General features: G+C 36.1%; 1 protein-coding gene across 2 annotated transcripts in view; it reads left to right on the forward strand.

Moving 5' to 3' along the window:
• Window positions 1-19250, forward strand: part of TGFBR3 (transforming growth factor beta receptor 3) — a 127834-nt gene that overhangs the window by 93391 nt on the left and 15193 nt on the right. For both annotated transcript variants that reach the window (XM_084291388.1, XM_084291387.1), the window contains 9 exons: window positions 1293-1461; window positions 3948-4095; window positions 8261-8450; window positions 9649-9959; window positions 10722-10871; window positions 12602-12733; window positions 13024-13200; window positions 16066-16365; window positions 17432-17552. In XM_084291388.1, coding sequence (XP_084147514.1) covers window positions 1293-1461; window positions 3948-4095; window positions 8261-8450; window positions 9649-9959; window positions 10722-10871; window positions 12602-12733; window positions 13024-13200; window positions 16066-16365; window positions 17432-17552 — 1698 coding nt within the window. The remainder of the gene's footprint in view (window positions 1-1292; window positions 1462-3947; window positions 4096-8260; window positions 8451-9648; window positions 9960-10721; window positions 10872-12601; window positions 12734-13023; window positions 13201-16065; window positions 16366-17431; window positions 17553-19250) is intronic.

Below are 19250 nucleotides of genomic sequence, written 5' to 3' on the forward strand. Positions count from 1 at the left end.
TTTCCTTGTGGAGTAGGAATCGTTACTGTCCCATACATCTTTCATAAGTTCTGTACAAAAGACAGCAAGGTTAATATTCAAAGACTACACTGTGTAAGATGAGAAGAAACTCTCCTAGTTGTTTCCATTGTAGCTGGGGTCACAGAAGTCCCAGGTCTCCCTGAAAAGTTGTGTACCACATGCAATTGCACTTCAGGAATGATGTTTCAGCTCTAATTTGTGGAGCAAACGCAAGCAGTGGTCTCAACTCAGTTTCTAGGAGTTCATCCACAGCTTTACATACACAATGTAAAATTACAAATTACAACAATGTTTGTTGTAATTTTTTTCTACCTTGCTACTGTTCTTAATAGGAAGGCCACCTTTATCAAGCAAAGGTCAAAGACACAACTGTTTGAAATTCTGTTCTCAAAAGACTTTTTCTTGAGCACAATATGTTGTCTTTCTGTGTATTGTGATAATTCATATGTAAAGCTATTTCAGAAATACAAAGTATTGTTATATTTAAATGGATATACAGCTTCTTGAGGCACAGTAATATAGGCTGTGCTTGAGACCATCGTACCAAATGACTATTTTTTGTTTTGTTTTGTATAGTAATTAATGCTTGTGATCAGCTAGATAGTTAAAACCACAAAAAATTATATACCACAGAACTTCCCCACCTTAATTATGGGTATAATGATTAGACTTCCTTTATATCAATAATTTGCCATCATTATCTTGCTACATTAAGTTTTCCTTGTACTAAAGAACTGTAGTATTTCTACACCAACTCTTGACTGCACAAAATGTAGGAAAATATACCGAGCAAGGAAATAGAAAATATTTTCTGTGATTTTTAAAAACAGCAAGTTTATAATAATAATAAAAAAAACAATTTTCTAAAGGGAGGAGTTGAACATAGATGTTTTCTATGAGATAAAAAATATATATTTTGAAAATAAATATGCAAGGAACAAATTAAGTATTTTTTTATTTTGAAAAATGCTTACATACTTTAGTATTGTTTTCAGATTTCTCGGAGGGACGACAGAGTACTTCTAAACTACAGATTTAAAAATTTAACAGAAATTACATCAAAGATGTGCTATGTTTTTGCAATGGTGATCTCCCTTTCAACATTATGTTGATTTCTCTTAAGTACTTATGATAGGTAATAAATATACCTTTTGGCCTAGAGATCTACGCCATAAAATACAGTGCTGCACTGAAGTAGATGCTATGCATACATGAATGTAAACTGATATTTATGTATGAAGCTTTTCTTTCTTTTTTTTCTTTTTCTCCAGATCAAGTGTTTCCTCCCTCGTGCAACATAGAAAAGAATTTTCTCTCTTTAAATTACCTTGCGGGATACCTACAACCAAAAACAGCAGAGGGGTGCCTTATGTCTAATTTAGTCCAAGAAAGGGAAGTTCATATCATTGAGCTAATTACTCCAAATTCCAATCCATACAGGTAAAGTATCCTCTAAATTGACCAAATCTGTCTAAAAGCTAAGGATTTCATCTGTCTGTTGGAAATCAAATGGAAGTAGTCATTTCATCATTACAAGAAGAGCTTGGACTTTAGTACTTTACCTTAAGTAGAAACTAGTTCTTCAGCATGTAAAAATTTTGGATTCTGCTTCATGATTCCAGGATTTTTCTGGACAATACTGTAGAGCACAGTTTTCATGGACTATATCCTGCCTTCCCGCAGACTGAAATTTTGCTCAGTCAACTGAAGTTTTCCAAGGCTAAGGTGTATAAGGGAATATGAATAAGGACAGAATCTTACAGACAGGGATTAAGATGAGCCCACCGTATGAGGAAGTAAGAAAAGGGTTAAAAGTAATCTTGTCCTGTCACAGGTAATGATGACTGGTAGCAAAGCCAAGGGCATTGGTTACCAAACAGAGATCCAGAGGTCACAAGTGATCTGTGGTAAATGATCCACAGTTAGTTTGCAGAATCATACCAGGATTTTCTGTAACATTTCAAGTTGAGTTTAAGGAATATCTTGATAATCTGTATGAAAATCTGTAAGAAAAAGGGTTGAGTATATGAATACATGTATAGGCACAGAATTATATCATAAAATGGCTTGAGATAGAATGGACCTTAAGGACCATATAGTTCCTAATGCCCCTGCCATGGGTGGGGATCCCACCTGCTAGATCAGGTTGCCCAGTGCCTCATCCAACCTGGTCTTGAGCACCATAGAGTAGTGTAGTGGTTAGGGGAAATTATTTAACTCTGTATGTATTATTAGGGTTATCTGAATTGTCAAAGATACTGTAAACTTCAGAGTTATGACTTAAAATATTTAGCCTTTGCCTGTGTCTCCTAGGTCTTAGTGGGAGCACACGATCTAGAGTTTGCTTTCAGATGATCACACCTGAAAAAGCTTTTCATAAGTGCTGAGTTGCTAGAACATAAATTTGCCATGAAACTTGTATGGTTTTGTTTCTTATAAGAAGAAAAATACAATTTCATCAGAGATGAGATACAATTAAAATCCTGTCTGCTTACTGCAGGCACTGGCTTTCCAACATTGTCCACTTCTGCTCCTCATGCATTACGTTCGAGCACATCCCATTCCTAATCAGGAAATCACACAGGGAGTCAGGGGTGGGAGGAGGGTTCTTTGCAAGAAGGATCTCATTGCAAGATGCTAAACCCAGAGCCTGAAAATCCTCTCTTGTGTACCAACTTTGGGAGAGTAAGAATGTGCTGAGGTGTGTTGGAAGGCAAGTAGCTTAGTCCAAAGCATTTGCCTGTATATGGCAGTGGGCAGCAGCCCCATCTTCAATAGAGCTGATGGTTGGCTCAACATCACTCTCACAGTAAGTCCCTTGTAGCATTGTGCAATGATGACAGCCATGTCTCCATCCCTCTTGGCTTTTGACTTTGGCTGAGAATGCATGACAGGAATTTGTTTTTCAGGTGATAATGCTGCAAAGTGTTTAAATGTTACAATATTAAAATTTAAAAAAGACATTAAGGGTGTTAAGTTTCTTCTTGCTTCATTCTTGGTTATAAATATTTGCCACAACTATCTTAACGAAGTTTATTCACATAGAAACATACAGAAGCTGAGCTGAGTATGTGTAAAACTACAGGCGATAAAACAAAAGGTCCCAAGATACTAAGTCTTAATGCAGAAGATTAGTTGAAACATGATATTTGGTGATGAGCACATTCTTATGACGTGTCCCTATAAGATGATTTGGAAGTAAAGGTTTTTATTTTGAATTAATATTTTGCATGATGAGATATTATTGCTCTCCTTATTTTTACTGAAGGCTTGAAAATCTGGATAGTGTTCATCTATTTTCCAGCAATCAGTAGGCTGTACATCTGTTTTCTTTTCGTTTTGAAATGAGTATATATCCAGAAGTATTGGAAACTAAATATGATGGCTTAATTCCTCAACACACACAAGATCCTATGCAAAGTAATTTCCACAATTTAACTGTGAAGGCAGAGACGTTGTCTAATATAGTATTTGTTCATTTTTTGCTATTAACTTGCTTAATTTGTATTTTTACTTACTTAAGGTATTGTTTTGAGTTTTAATATGGTTATACCCAGAAGAAACTCGAGGCACCATTGCAGTGAATTAAGAAAACAGTATTTACTGTATAAAACAAAACTGCTACTCATAAAACTACCCTGCTCCAAATAATAACTGAAATGAGTAGCACACTTCTCATAAACAAAGAAACAAAAAATATTATTTGTCTAAAGAGTAGTTGAAGAGAAGTTGTGTCTATTGTTACATAAAATCATTTAAGAGTATGTGGAATAACAATCTGTTTTGCACATGTTGTGTTGTCTGGGATAATCTTCAGCATTTTAATCAGCTGGCCAGACAGTGGAAACATGATGGATTGGAAGAAGGTTGATAGCTGAAAATGTCTGGCATTCTGGTCTTACTTTCTCTCTATTTTCCACACACAGTGCTTTCCAGGTGGATATAATCGTTGACATTAAACCATCTCAACCAGGCGCCAGGCTTGTCAGAGACATCGTACTTATCCTCAAGTGTAAAAAATCTGTCAATTGGGTTATCAAGTCACATGATGTCCAGGGAAAGCTGGAAGTGATTGTAAGTTAAGGCACCTTTTATTTTTTGAGATATACCATGCTGCAGCAGCATAGAATCTATTTGAACATGATGTAGTACTGTTCTATATTGATTTTTGAATGTATTCTTAGTTGCCTTTTTTTTTTTGGATTATTACTACATTTCAAGGAGTAAATTCAGAAACTATATGTACTTTTTTCTCCTTTACGTACTGACCAACACATCACAGAATTCGGGTGGTTAGTGCAAGGATTTAGGTTCTATGTCTTCTTAACTTCTGTTGAAGTTAAAACATTAAGCTGGATCTTCATCTCCCTTCTTGCTGTTACTTTGGTGAGAGGATCTACAGGTTTATTTCAGAAGTTGGAAAGATGCCTGTGAATTGAGAATGGATAATTCTAGATACAAGTCATATACCCATGTTGCTTTAGAAGTGGGAACTGCTTTGCTCCTTCCTTGTGATTCTAGTGGTCTCCAGCCTTCTCCCCTACCAATATTTCTGTCCCCAGCAAGTGTTTGGTCAAATTGACCTCACCTCTGCTCAGACCACAAATAATAGTTTAAAAAAAAAATAAAACCAAGGTTGATAAAGCTAAGCCTTTGAAACCGTTCTTACACATAATTGGAAGCTCAGATTCAGAATGATTTTTGGCACAGACTCTGTGGCTCAATGCTGTTTCTACTAAGAAAATGCATTTTCCCTTTTTTGAAAGAAAAAAAAAAAGAAAGAAAAGAATAAAAATTAGAATGATCTCATGGCCTATAAATGCATGGCTTATTTCTCTCTTAAATGATCAATTGAGTGCATTGTAAAGTTGATCTTAATGCTGGCTCAGGACCAGCCAGTGGCCTACTGATTAACATTTTTTTTAATAACTAAGGTATACTTTCAAACTCTGGCTATCTATATTTATAAGAATTTCACTTTGCTTAGCAGCTTTATACATTCAATGCATGCAGGGCAATACTGCAGTACTGATAGGATCCAAAGGCTGCTTGATCTAAATCTTTTGCATACCACTCTGTTCTCTTAGAATTTGACACTTGATTTTGAGAGTGAGGAATTTAAAAGGAAACAAGCAATGGTGTTGCTTAGAAAATTGTCTGAAAATATTTTCAAGAATTGATGATGAAATTCCCTTCTGATCCCTGGTGCATCTTTATCTTATGGACATGAAAGGACATTCTGGTCCTAACTAACCAGCCCGAAAAACATTGGACTTTAAAGTTTCATTCTGGATTATTGCACAAGAATCACCCATGTATATTTAGACCTCTTAGCCAATGCTGTGTGGGCCTGCTTTAACAGGACAGACAATGGTGCATTAGTTCACGTCATGCTTGCAGATACCCATAGTAACGCATTGCATATCTACGAAGCTACCTCTTTGTAGATGATGAATTTTTCAAGTGAGGATTTCTAGGGGATTTTAAAATGTTATTTAGTAATTATTGCCAGTATAAGTAAAAATTATTTCTGTAATGGGTGGAAAAAGTCAACATTTTATTTAGATCAGCAAAAGAAAATAATACTATATATGGAAATGTCGGTCTGTTAGGCTGTATATTTATGTTAGGATTTGTGGGTGTTTACTGCTTCATTCATATAGATGTCCCATTTTCTGAATGTATGTTTGTTTTACTTTATTTATAGGGGAGTAGGGAAGGGAACTAAACACCCACTTGTCATTAAAAAAGTATATACATCCAGGATTTAGGATTTGTTCATATCTCTATTAAGTTGAAGGTCTTTCCAAGCCCAAATTTAGACAATGCGTAAAAACATTACTAAACAATTAGGTAATGCTTCACAATGTTCTTTTTTATTAGTTGAGTTGGTTCCATGCACTTCAATTTTCCTAACTTCTTGCCCTCAACACAAGTCAGGGTTGTCTTGAGGGGATTGTCAGATTGAGTGAAAGGTTAATGCTGCGCTGCCTCAAACCCAGCACTGAGTTAAGGTCCAGGTTCATAGACAAGAAGTGGAAAAAACAAAGAAACAAAACGAAACAAAAAAACTTTTTGAGTCATGTAGCTCATCTCCCAGCTTGGTATGCTTCTTGATCATTGATGGACACAAAATTGAGTAAAAAGTGAGTAGTTTAGGTAAAAGAATTACACAAAGTATGTGTAGTGCTGTTCTCACAGGCTGTGTTTGCAGTTGTATGTCCTTACGTCAATTTCAGTTTCTGTGCTTGTTGGATTATCTGCACTTCACATTGCTTCCTTCAGTGTGGGTGTCTTTTTACAAAACTATAGACAGTATAGTGCAAAAAGAAGTGACATCAGAAAGATTTGATAAATTGCATTAGCTTCCATTTATTTCAAAGAAACGAGTGTGCTGAGGGACAAAGAGTGAAAGAGGTAAAATGCACAGAAGAAATCTCTGAAGATTTCATAAGCTTGAAGGAAGTGATCTTGAAATGAGGAGAAGTGCCTACCAATTTCTGAAATCATCTCTCTTTATTCTGAATAGTTTGTTGGGTGGCTCTGTTGATTGCTAGTTCTACGTGTGAGGGTGTTGACAGAACAAGCAAGTGAAGGAAGGTGTGCCTATTCCTGCAAGTCCTTGTGCTTGGCTTTGTTTCATCAAGGCGATGCAGGACTGAACATTTACAGGCTCACTGTGGCATGGAGAGGTATAAACAAGCCCTGAAAATGGTCAGATGCCAGCTAAGACAATAAAGTTCTGGAATAATATTTATTCAGCTGTCTAATCCTGACAAAAAGGAAAGGAAAGCAGAGAGGGAGATCCAGCGAAATTGGGATAGCATAATAATTCCAGCCAGTCAAAGCTGCGTGTAATAAATTGTATCCAGATTTGTATCTGTTGAAGAATAAAATACTATTGGATCCAAAACAGTAATAAAGCACTAAAATTAGGATACCCATTGCTTCCTTTATATTTCTGTTCTTCAGTGACCTTTGCTGGTCATTGATAACTGTACTGCTAACAGTATCATCAAACCAGATACTTGGCACCTAAAACTCCCTTTAACTTCAGTTGTGAAGATTTGAGTGCTTAAAGAATGCAAAATTGCATTACAAAGAAATGAGGGAGAGAGATCAAGGTAAATTATATTATTCTATCAGAACTCATGAGCTCTAATCACTGCTTTGTTCAAAGGCTCTGTTTCTGAAGTCAAGTAGAGGAATATAACACCTCCGTGACCCTGTGCAGTACAGCCATATGATCTAAAAATAGGCTGGGCAGAAGCAAGAAATCAGTGCAATAATTTTTTAAATTTTTTTACGTTCTTGAGCAAGAGAAAAATAACACTGTTTTGTTGAAGGAAACTAATGGGGATTTAAAATAAATAAAATGCAGCCTGTATGATGGAGAATGTAGTCAGGAATGGAAACAAAAGTGTGTGCTGTACAGCATTAAATGATGTAATCTGCATATAGAAAGTTCAGTTCAGTCACATTGCAGGAATCATTGATAAGTGGGTCATTATGCCCTTTACTGCTATGAGTGTTTAGCTTGCTCTGTAGTTCTTAATGTGATTGTTATAGTGATAACAGTAATACCATAACAATAAATATATAAGGGCTTAGCGTTGTGGGAATACATATTTACATTTAAGCATTTAAAACAAGTTAAAACATAATATCAGTGAATATTTTCTGTCTGCCCCTCTGAAAGCTAGAGATGCTTGTTGTATCCTCTTGACTTGCCTATTTGGACAAGAAAATTTGAAATTTTGTCACACTTTAAAAAAAACTTTACACAGTTTGTCACAGTTTAAAAAAACTTTAAGTTTTTTTGGGGGGTACAGAAAGTATATGTTGTCTTTTAATTAGTTTGATCTGTCATAAAAGTGCGTATTCTCACCTCACTGTTCAGCATTTCTCAGTTTTGAAGAAAATTCAGTATTAAACAAATGGCTATAAATACACCCCTCTTGTTTAGGGATTAACTACGTCTGACCAACTTGATTGACTTTACCCTGGAACAGCCTGAACCAGTCAGAGGCTGGGAGGAAGGCAGAGCTTTTCTCCAGGTGTACAGCAGTTCTGTGTTTAAGACGGCAATTTATTTTATTTCCCAGGTGATCTCCATTTGCAAACTGCTCTGTTAATTGATAAAGTAACATTTCTCACCAAAATGTGAAATCGGTGTTGATATTTCATGTCAAGTATCCTTAAATGGTAGATCATGAGCCATGTTTTTCTTTGTTTGCAGACATCAAACAGTATTGGTTTTGGAAAGGAAACAGAGCGATCCATGATTATGAGTAAATCAGTAATACCTGATATTCCTTCTTCTCATGAGAGTTTGATCAAGTGGGCTTACAAACATAAATATAGCCCGGTTACTTCCTACACAAAAGCCCCTGTTGCTAACAGATTTCACCTGCAACTTGAAGATACAGGTAAGCTTAAAGATGGAGTTTCATTATATAGAAAAAAAAACATTTGCTGTGTTGCCAGGTGTATGATGCTTTGAAATCTCCTTTCTCAGTTTTAAAGATTTGTTGTTGGGTGTTGTAGTACTTTCACTGCTCATTGTCATTTGTGTTGGGAATACATCTAACTGCTGGTTTAAAAACAACAGCAAAAAATCTGTGGCTTCTTGATCAGGGCATAATACAATTTCCCTGGAATTTTCTGAAGTGTTGGTGGAATTAAATGCTTATAGTTTGTTCAGTTCAGAAGCTTGACCGTGCTCAGTGCTTGCTGGAAAGAGAGGACTTCAGTGACTGGATATTTTGTTAGTTAATAAATTCAGTTTTGATTTTTATCAAAAATATGAACACATTTCCTTAAGACAGTTAAATGAACTTTTAAATTGTTTACAGACAAAAGTGGCTTATCAGAAAAGTATGAGCAAATGGAATAAATACAACCATTAAAAAAATTTACTTGGCCAAAGTCATTGCTGATGTAAATATATCCTGGTCCATTGAAGCTAGTAGATTTGCTTCTGCTTTTGCACTCGTTCTGAATTTAAGTCCCTATAAATTTTGTTTAGTTGTTTTGATAAACGCTTATATTTACACAGATTTTATCAGCTGCACTCTCATGGTTTCCAGATAATTATCTGCTTGGGCCAGATGTCGAGATTTCGGTCCTGAGCAGTACTGCCTATAAGCCAGGAGATATATAGTGTTCTCATTACTCATCATAAAGTTAACACTCATTTAACTTCACTTTGGCTATGTAAGTACTTCCACAACAGTGGAAATTGTGCCATCAGGTAACAGAAGAATTTCAGTCAGTGATTTGAACAGATATTTCAGCAGCACTAAAATAGTGTATTTCTGGGCTATGGTGTTTCCTTTATGTTTGTGGTTGCCCTTGCATACAGTGAAGCCCACTCCTCAAAGCCCGTTGTTAACTGTTAGTGAGGCATATTTCTAGAAGGGATTAAATATACCAAGATTAAATTCTAAACCCTTAGCGGAGGAATTATGGCTGGTTACCTGTAAAGTAGAAAGATGTTTCTTTGGATGTCTTTCAGGGGCTTCCTTTCTGGATGATTTTTTTTTGGCATGAAAATTACTCAGTTATGAATTCTTCTGTGAAAAAAATATTTACTAACCTAATTTACTTTTTTTTTTTTTCTTTTAGAAGAGATGAATGATGAAGAAGACCATTCTCTTCCTCCAGAGCTGACAGAACTGCTGCCTGCCTCAAAGAATCCTGCATTAAATGATGGCCTGACTTTTCCTTTTCACATTAACAGAGGAAGGCACGACACAGTGGGAGAAGGAATTTTCCCATCCAGGGATTCAGTGGACACATTAATAAATCATGACTTTGAGCGTTCCCTCCCAAAGCACAAAGAACCTGAAGAGGTTCAGGGCAGTGCTGATGTAGCCCTGTCAATAAAGTGTGATGACAAAGTCATGACAGTGGCTGTAGAAAAAAACTCTCTACAGGTATGTGTGATCTCGTATTGTCAAATTTGGGCAAACTATTTTGGGCAGGCCATTTTGTTTGTATTTTGATTTTAAAAATAAATATTCTAAGAATATTACCACCCTCACCCCCTGAAAAAAAAGTTTGAGGAAACTATACTGTGGATATCCTTTGCCATAATGCTGGGTCTTGTTTCCTCTTCCCAGCAATACGGTAGTTCGTAGAGGGATTTCTGGTTAAGGATTTGCCATGTTGATTCTGTCAAAAACTACTGTATTCAACCATCAGTCAGAATTTTTAATCTCCAAAATACAAAGAAGCTGCTTTTGATAGCTGTGTAAGACCTGAATAGGTCTGTGAAGCAGCAGCTAAGGGGATGGAAAGTTAGAGGGTGAAACTGTATAGTCCACTGTTTCCCATTATGTGGTATTTTATTCCGTCTTGACCATTTAGCAGCTGATAGGTTGCTTGTGCCCATTTGCATTGTGGAAAAGAGCCTGATACAGACTAAAGCATTTTTAGCTCATTTTAGACCAAATAGAGTTTGTGTCAGCAGATTAATAATGAACCTGTTGTTTCCTTTGTTCCGTGTTACTTTTATTCCCTGTCTGTCATGTATAACAGCATTTTGAGATTGACCTTCCCTGGATGTCAGTACAATGAACCTCACTTCCTCTTATCAGTGGTCATGAACAGTATTCTGAGCTGCACTTTAAGCGAGAGTCTAACACAATAGTATTTCAGCAGAGGTTTCAGCCATTTACAAAGCATCTTTGTTTTAGGCTAGCGGCTACACAAGGACAGAGCTCTCACTGCTGGATCATTCTTGCAAGGCCAGGATGAATGGTACCCATTTCATTTTGGAGTCTTTACCGAATAAATGCGGGACACGGACAGCATATATCTTGGACAAGATTGTTTATTTTAACTCTGTGAGTATTTTAGAAAGAGGAGCCTTCTCCTCTGCTGCACGTCATAGTGGTACAGGGAAGCCATTGTAGTTAGCTTTAGACTTAGCAGAAAGGAGGAATCCTGATGTTTTTTCTGTAGAGCACAAACCTAGTTGCAGCTACAGTCCCTGTATTCAAGGATGTATGAAGGCCATGCATTCAGTGTACCACTGTGGATAGTATCCCAAAGGGAAAACAAGGAGTTGAAATTATGTGCTTTTACAAAACTACAGGGCTGAAGTTTGGGGACCATCTGTACCAGTCTCAGAGAGTTTGCATGTGCTTTCCCTATGCAGCTTGAATGTGCCCACATGTAAGCAATACTACATAGCTATAGGAAGGGACAGGAATGAAGTTCTGTGATTGCAGAGAGCAATACCATTTAATTCACATGCTGGATTATTTAAGGTGATTTTTTTTCTTTCCAATTAGTGGGAGAAAGCCTTTCAAAAAGTGAGGAAGAGAGATTATCTGTGCATGCTTGTATTTTGGATTCATACTTGCTATCAGTAGATGTATGTGATGAAGGGTATCTGAGTACTTTTGTGTGAGTGATGATGTTAAGAAGCCTGCATAGGTTCCAGAGACTGCTTCGACGCTGGCTCAGTTTATGACCTTAAATACATTGTGACTAATCTGGGTTGGAAAGTAATGACAGGTTTCTCTTGCTGAGCTTTCCAGTACATAACCTTGGCAAATGATGGAAGGCCTGTGGTCCAACCCAAACACAGCTAAGGCAATTTCATCTGACCTTGCCTGGCTAAAACTGTTCTATATTGGCAAGTCTGTAGCACCTAACTTTAGAAACAATCTCAAACCAAGACTGTGGATAGAAACATCTTCTAACTACAGAATAGCATGTGTCTGGAGCTAAATACTGTCATTGTCCCTGTATTATGTTCTATTATGGTCCAAACCAAAACGGGTATTTGCTGTTGCTTCTCTCCTTTCTCCACCATGTCTTTACGAGTCTTGGTTACTCACTTAAACTGAAAATCATGTATGGATGGTATGAATGGAGTCTCAAAGAGAGTATATATCACTTCTTACTGTTTGCTTTATGTTCAAGAAAACAAATATGAAAGTCTTACAAGGGAGGGGTCTAGCTGAGGAACTGCAGGACATAGATAGCTAACAGAAAAAAGGAACTGTCAAGTGAAGAAATTGAGAAGTGTGGAAAGGAGGAAGAAAAACAGGGGGATGTTAAGTAGAAATTCAGAGGAAAAAAGGAAAAAATGAAGAAAGAGACATGTTTTGGGGTCTACATCTCTAAAAATATAAATGGAAATGACAGAAGAAAAAATCCTTAATGAGCCTAATACTTTCAATGATATTCAGTGAGTGCATTAAGGAAAACTGTAAATTGTGAAAAATCACTTTAGAAAGCCATTTTTAAAATCAGTGTTGGTTATACAAGTACCAGAAACAGAATGGAAATGCTGGAATGCTCATTTGGATATCAACACCCAGACCAGCATTTTTATTGTTTTTTATGTTTCTGAATTCTGGAAACAAACTAAAGGGTGTTCACAAAATGTAACCTACATATCTTAAACAGCTTTTGTGCCAAGCATTTAAGATGTTCTTTCACCATCTGATTAGCTGGTGCACTTCTTTAGGCCTTCACATTGTTCTGAAGAGAGAAGAAAATAATAACCACAGAGTGCTCAGTTATCATCTAATTTTATGCATTTGTAATACCTTTTGTGCAGATTGTCATTCAGCTGTCATCACCAGCTGAAAGCAGTGGCTTTGATGATGATGACATGGAATCAGGTGATAATGGATTTCCAGGGGATGGTGATGAGGGAGACATTACTTTCTCAAGCTGGCCTGAAATAGCGGTATGTTACTCCTGGTTTTGTACCTGACAATAGAGGAGAAACCTGTTGTAAGAGGCAGCTCATAAAAATTGCATTCATAATAATAGCAATTAATTTGTCTTTTACCACTTTTCCTCACACTTCTGTTTCTTGTAACCTTGCTGAAGAGTGGCACTAAATAGAGGGAATGTGGGTGGGCCAATATTGTACACTCCAAACTTGTCCTTATCCAGCTACCATTCCTGACTCAGGATGTATTTGTACCAGTGCATTTCTTTCTTTCTTTATTTATTTATTTATTTATTTTTCAGTTTAATTGCACACTGCACCAGCCAGAGAAGGATTTTTTTAATCCTGCCATGTTCTGGCCTCCTGAACCACACGTCACGAATGTGACCTTCAACATGGAGCTATACAAAACAGATCTGTTCCTTGCTCCCTCCCAAGGACTCTTCTCTGTTGCTGAGAACGGGCCAATATACGTAGAGGTAACAAACGATAAAAGCTGTCAATCTAGCCAAACACAAGGTCATGCAACTGAGCCAAATTTATGCTTGTTGGTAGAAAGACCTCCTTATGCAGTTGCTTTAAACTGACAAGTATGAGGTTTTGGGGCTATGGAGAATACAAAATGTGGGTTAAGAAGCAGGACAATGCTTTTGGTCAAAATCACAGGATTCCTGCAGAATGGATGAACTTCAGTACAAGGTAGATTAGTCATTCTTATTATATCTGCTTTACTGTGCAGAATTTAAGATGGTCTCTGAGATCTTGCTCTGAACTGTCATTTTCTGGTGAAGACTTCAGGGTTCATTTTATTGGGTAATACAGCTGAACCTCATCTGAACAATGTAGGCATGAAAAAATGGTTACAAGTGTCTGTCTTTCACATGGTAGTGTTAGGTTGTAAAGTTAATACAGATCCTGTTCTCTCTCTGATCCACTTAAAAACTCCAGTTACAGGTCTTGTGCTCATCACACGAGATCTATGGTAGAAGGTAAATAAGCCCAGTAAAGTCAGCAGCCATGAGCATAGTAGCTTGTTTGACATTAGAACAGTTTTCATTGCTGTTTCAGTGTCTTGTGACTCTTTTTCATTCTCTCTCTAGTGAAGAGGTTTCCACTTCTTTGGAGAATAAAAGACCGTAAAGAAAATTCATCTTGAAAATGTATTGTGTATAGTAATTTTAAAGGAGTTTCTCTTGGTCTTTGTCCTATTATACAGTACAAAGACACTTTATGATGGAAACAGAAGCATGAAAGTGGTGCCAGAGCTCCAGGTTTTTGTTTTTCCCGTGCTCCTGCTGCACTATAGGATCTGCTACTATAGCCTTTTCTACTTCCTTTCTTTAAAAAATACTGCATTCATTTCAGGGCTGTTAGATAGCAGATAATCTGTGAAGGTCTTTGGTTTTGTTTTTTGTTCATTTTCTCTTGTTTTTTTGAGACTAAAATACCAACTAAACAATGATAAGAGTACCACAGGAGCTTTGCCATATCCTCAGAGCTAAAATTAAACCCATTACATCAGTAAGCAGATCTAAACAGATGTAGTTATCTCTAACACTTTTGTTTGTTTTCTGCCAAAACAACTTTAAACAATGCTATAGTGAAAAGTACTTAAGACAGTTGAAGCAAAAAGAAAGTATGTCACCATCATTCAAGAATGTTTATAAAAGACACATTATTTTTTTTTTCATTCGCATAAAACCTGCTGCTTCCTTCAGCAATCTAGGATTAATTCCCTTGGCTCCTAGCTCTCTGGATTGGTCTGATTCTGGAGCTGCTAATTCAGACAAGTGTTCTGATTTCTTCATCACCTGTCCTAGCACAGGTCTTTATTCTTTTTTTTTTTTTTTTTTTTCTGTTTCTTTTTCTTATACGGTGGAAAATCTATATCAGTTTTGGACTTCTGTGATTTCATTTTCATCTGACAGATTTTTTTGGCATTTGTTTGTTTTCCTTTTGTGGCTAATACCTATATTTTATATATATGTGTATATATATATAAATAAAAATTTTGCTCAGTAAATTACTTAGGTCATAATCTGTAAGAACTCTATCTGCCTTTTCCTTCTCTGCTAAAAAAAAATTCTTCAGTATTTTATATTTTGGCTCTTTTTTTTCTCATTCTTGGCTTTCATATTCTTACCATAATTCTGGTCTCACCTTCCCTATATTTCTTTTTGTTTCCTTGAGATACCATTCATCCTTTTGTTTACATGATAGTGTTTCATGATGTAGTATACTTGTCCTCCTTGTCATAATCTCTGTTTACACAGTCGGTTTACCTTTCAATATCAGTGGCTTCATTTTTATTTGCCCATTTGTTTTTTTATAAGATGGTATCTCTTGCTTAGATATTTCAGCCCATCCTTTCATCTTTAGTTTGATTACTGCTCACACAGAGAAAAATGAGAAATGCCATTATTCACTGCAGAACTCAGAGCATCCAAACATTTTTCTGTATAGACCACAGGAAAATTAGGCAGGGTTTCACTTAAATATACATGCAGCACATAAAGATTAGGTACACAGTTAAGGTATGTTTCTTCTTTCTAAGCAGAAAATTATTTCTTGTGGAATTGTTTTCATCATGTAGTGTTAATAGTCAGGCATAGCATTCCTGTTATTTATTAGAAGTAGAATGCTTCATTTGTTACAATTTTTTTTTTCATAATTATTCTGTAGCATTTATTGTCTGTCTTCAAATTCAAATGAACAACATTAGTGCCCTGCAAGTTTGCAGTCTTAGTTATTTTTCATTTTTTGAATATGAATTTCAGACTCACATTTCTTAAAAAATTACAGCTTTTTAGTAGACTTCTCCCCCACCCCCAGTCCAGAAATGCCACCCACACATCAGACCATGACCTCCACTCTGCTTCTGCATTCCACTCTTGGCGGGGGGTGGTTTCTCTGTTGTGTATTGCTTTTTTCCATTTCCTTTTTATTTTTTTTTTATTTATTTTTTTTGTTAAAGTTTCAAATGGACATGGATTTAGAAATCACCTTTCATAGAACTCTCATGAGCTGTTTGGCTGTAAGGGAAGCAGCTCCATCTCAGTAGTTGCTTTCATTAATGTACATATCTGGTCTGGATTTTTCATATGATTTTGAAAAGATAAGGGATTGCTGTATTTTGCATTTTTATGCTATTAAGCAGCTGCTGCTTTTGAAACCATAGATTTTCTCTCTGTCTGACAGCCTACCCTTAACATGTAGCCTTCAAAACAGTTCAACATGAAGCGTCACTGGATCACCGCTTTAAATAAATGTTGAAAATGTGAATGAAACTTGAACTAAAAATGTAATTTCTGAGATCTTACTATGTTTTTTTCTTTTTAATGCAGGTTTCTGTGACCAAAGCTGACAGATCCTTGGGTTTTGCCATTCAAACATGCTTTGTTTCCCCATTTTCAAATCCAGATAGAATGTCTGATTACACCATTATAGAAAATATTTGTCCTAAGGATGAATCTGTTAAATTCTACAGTACTGAGAAGGTGAACTTCCCAATAGCACATGCACAGAAGAACAAAAAAAGATTTAGCTTTGTGTTTAAACCAATATTCAACATCTCACTGCTCTTTCTTCATTGTGAGTTGACTTTGTGTACAAATAAAGACAAAGATACTGAAGGACTGCCTAAGGTCAGTAATTTTTTAAAGTCTAAACTTCTGATTTAAGAGAAAATAAGATTTATTTTTTAAATCTGAAATGACTAAATGTTTTGCTGTTGGATTGATGTAATGAATATGATAGATCTAGACTCAAGATTTTAATGGATAAGAGTCATGATGCTACGCATTTTGACTGCAACATTTACTGTTTCTATTTAAATCTCATTGTATGGGATAAATAGAAGTTGCTTTTCATTATGCACATCGTTCAGATTTATCTTTGCTCTCAATATCACATAACAGTATTACAAACAATGTTAGTTTTAACTTCCAAAGACATACATAATACTGGATAATATTGCAAGTGTGTTTGACCCTTCTTTTAGGAATTGAGATTAGCATGTCTCACTAGAACTTGGTTAGAAAATAAGTAAATGCTGGCATGTTTGCTACAGTTTGGTACCATATCATCTTACGTGTTTTTACAGCAAATAGTCCTGAACTGCTCTAATGTTTCTAAATAAAATTCATAATTTCTATCTGATTGTTACAAAAGACAATCACCAAATTTTCCTCTATGACTAATGAAAATGGCTTAAATCCATTGCTAGAGAATATATTGTAAGAATTTTGAATTTATTTTTACTTTTGGCAACTTCTGTAAGTGGCCCTCAAAGGTTTTTTTTTTTGTTTTTTTTTTTTTTTGAAGATGTCTTGTCATACTGATCAGCATGTACTTGTGACTACAATACTGGCCGCTGGGTTTTTAAAAACTAGTGTCTGTTTTTTATTCTGCAGTAAAGTAATTAGTACAATTTAAGTTCTATACTAACACTCTCATAAAGGTTAGAGGATCCTTAATGAAGGCAAAGGTTGCATCCTGAAGCACAGCTAAGAGTTACCTTTGCCACTACATTACATGTGTTGTTTGGAGGTACTCCTGTTTTGTTTTGTTTTGTTTTGTTTTTTGTGGTAAGCAATTTTGATAAAACTGATAATGAGACAACTGTGCAGCTGGCAGAGCTATGCTGGCAGACACTGCAGATGTTTGATTTTGAGTAACTCCAGCCTCACTTGCTGTTCTTTCCACCTGCAGTGTATTCCTCCTGATGAAGCTTGCACCTCTCTTAATGTGGATATGATCTTGGCCATGATGCACAACAAAAAAACCTTCACCAAGCCCCTTGTTGTAGTAACTCATGAAGGAAAACCAGAAGGTATGAAAATGGGCTTGACTTGTTTAATAAAGCTATATACATGTATATTATACTGTGTACATATAGCGACTTAACATGGAGTAAAACAAGAGTATTCCAAGTATGTGTCATTGTGTAAAATCATGGTAATACTGTGTTTGTAAGATGTTATTTGTTTAGATTTGTCCCTGGCAGCAGTCATTGTGGTAGTTTGTTGCCATCTTTTAATGGGCTTTATTGATCCCTGGAAATGTGGTTTTGCAAGGCATTAAAAAAGGAATACTGTACTGTGCAACAAATATGGGTTTCATAAGCAAAATTCTAGCACTGCTACTTCCAGCAGCTTCTTGTTGCCCAGAGATCAAAGGCAGTGCTCTGTTCCCAGCTATATCACTTCTATGTTGTGGTTGTAAATTTAGGAATGACAGCAATAGAATTACAAAATATTGGGAATGCTAAAGCCCAGTAAGTTTGTAAAGCAAAGCAATGGCCACCAGAAAGAAACTCATTAGGTTATTAGGCTACTAAGAGAAAAAGATGAGCTTTTATGCAACTCCTGTTTGCTACAGTGTAGGACATTTATTTCTGTGGAAGTTTTTAATAAACACCTTATTCACATCTTTTGCAGAGTAATTTTATTACTGTTTTTAGTTCAGTCAATGTAACAATGTGCTATTGCTTATCTTTAATGCCTCATACATGTATAAGGAGATGGTGAAAGATAATTTTCCCATCTTAAACCTACATAGCCCCAAGCAGCATGGGTCTCTAGTATGATAGATATTTTTGTCATTAAAAACAAAGAGCATGTTTTTAGTACCTTAATAGTAAGATCTGCTTTCATTTGAAGGATAGCAAATGTAAGTGAAATATGCTCAGTTCTGCACCCATGTCCAATAAAGTAGTTCTCTAATTCACATTAGTAGTAGCTAAATCTGTTTAAAGGCAATTTTGGACCTCTGGGGTAGACCTGCTAGTTGTGCTCCATTGAAGAAAATGGCATGATGAGAATATGCTCCAATTTAAGATATGCCATGTGTGTTTACTGAGTGATGGGAACTGAGAACTATTTCCACAGTTTCATGTAGTTTGAAAGTTCTTCTTGGTGAATGCCTCTGATAACAGCATCAGTCATGTTTTGTTGCATCCATTAAAGGAGAAAGTGCATGTGCATTATCTTTTCCTTTTGTATTAGCATGGCAGTTTAATTAAAAGCTTCAGTGGTTTCACGTGCACGTCATAATCTTAAATTTGTATACAAAGGCTGCTTGAAATTTTGGAATGCTTTTCAGGGAACATCAAAGGATGGGCATGAGAAATCCTTTAAACTCAGTTGTACAGTGCATGCTTTTTAGTCTTCAAGCAATTTATAGTACCATACAGCATTGCTAGGGGACATAAGCAACAACTGTTTCTGTTTTAACTCTGCAAAAGAGTGTATTATTTGCTTTACAAACTTCTTGTTAGTACAGATCAAATCCAATATGAATTAAAGTAAGTATTTGATCTGTCTGATACAACTAAAACTGTATTTGGGGCTTGATTCTCTGCTTTCTTTTTAACAGAACTCCCACTTTCTCATTTGCTATTCTATTGGGAATGAGTAAATCCTACAACTGAAGTTCATCTTTCAATAAACAGACTTATACTCTGAGCTCTCTTGCTCTTCTGATGTGTAGAGCATTGTGTGCAGCTCCCATCTAGGACTGCACTCAGAAT

The sequence above is a fragment of the Netta rufina genome (genome assembly GCF_964035555.1).
Source record: "Netta rufina genome assembly, chromosome: 8".
Lineage (NCBI taxonomy): Eukaryota > Metazoa > Chordata > Aves > Anseriformes > Anatidae > Netta > Netta rufina.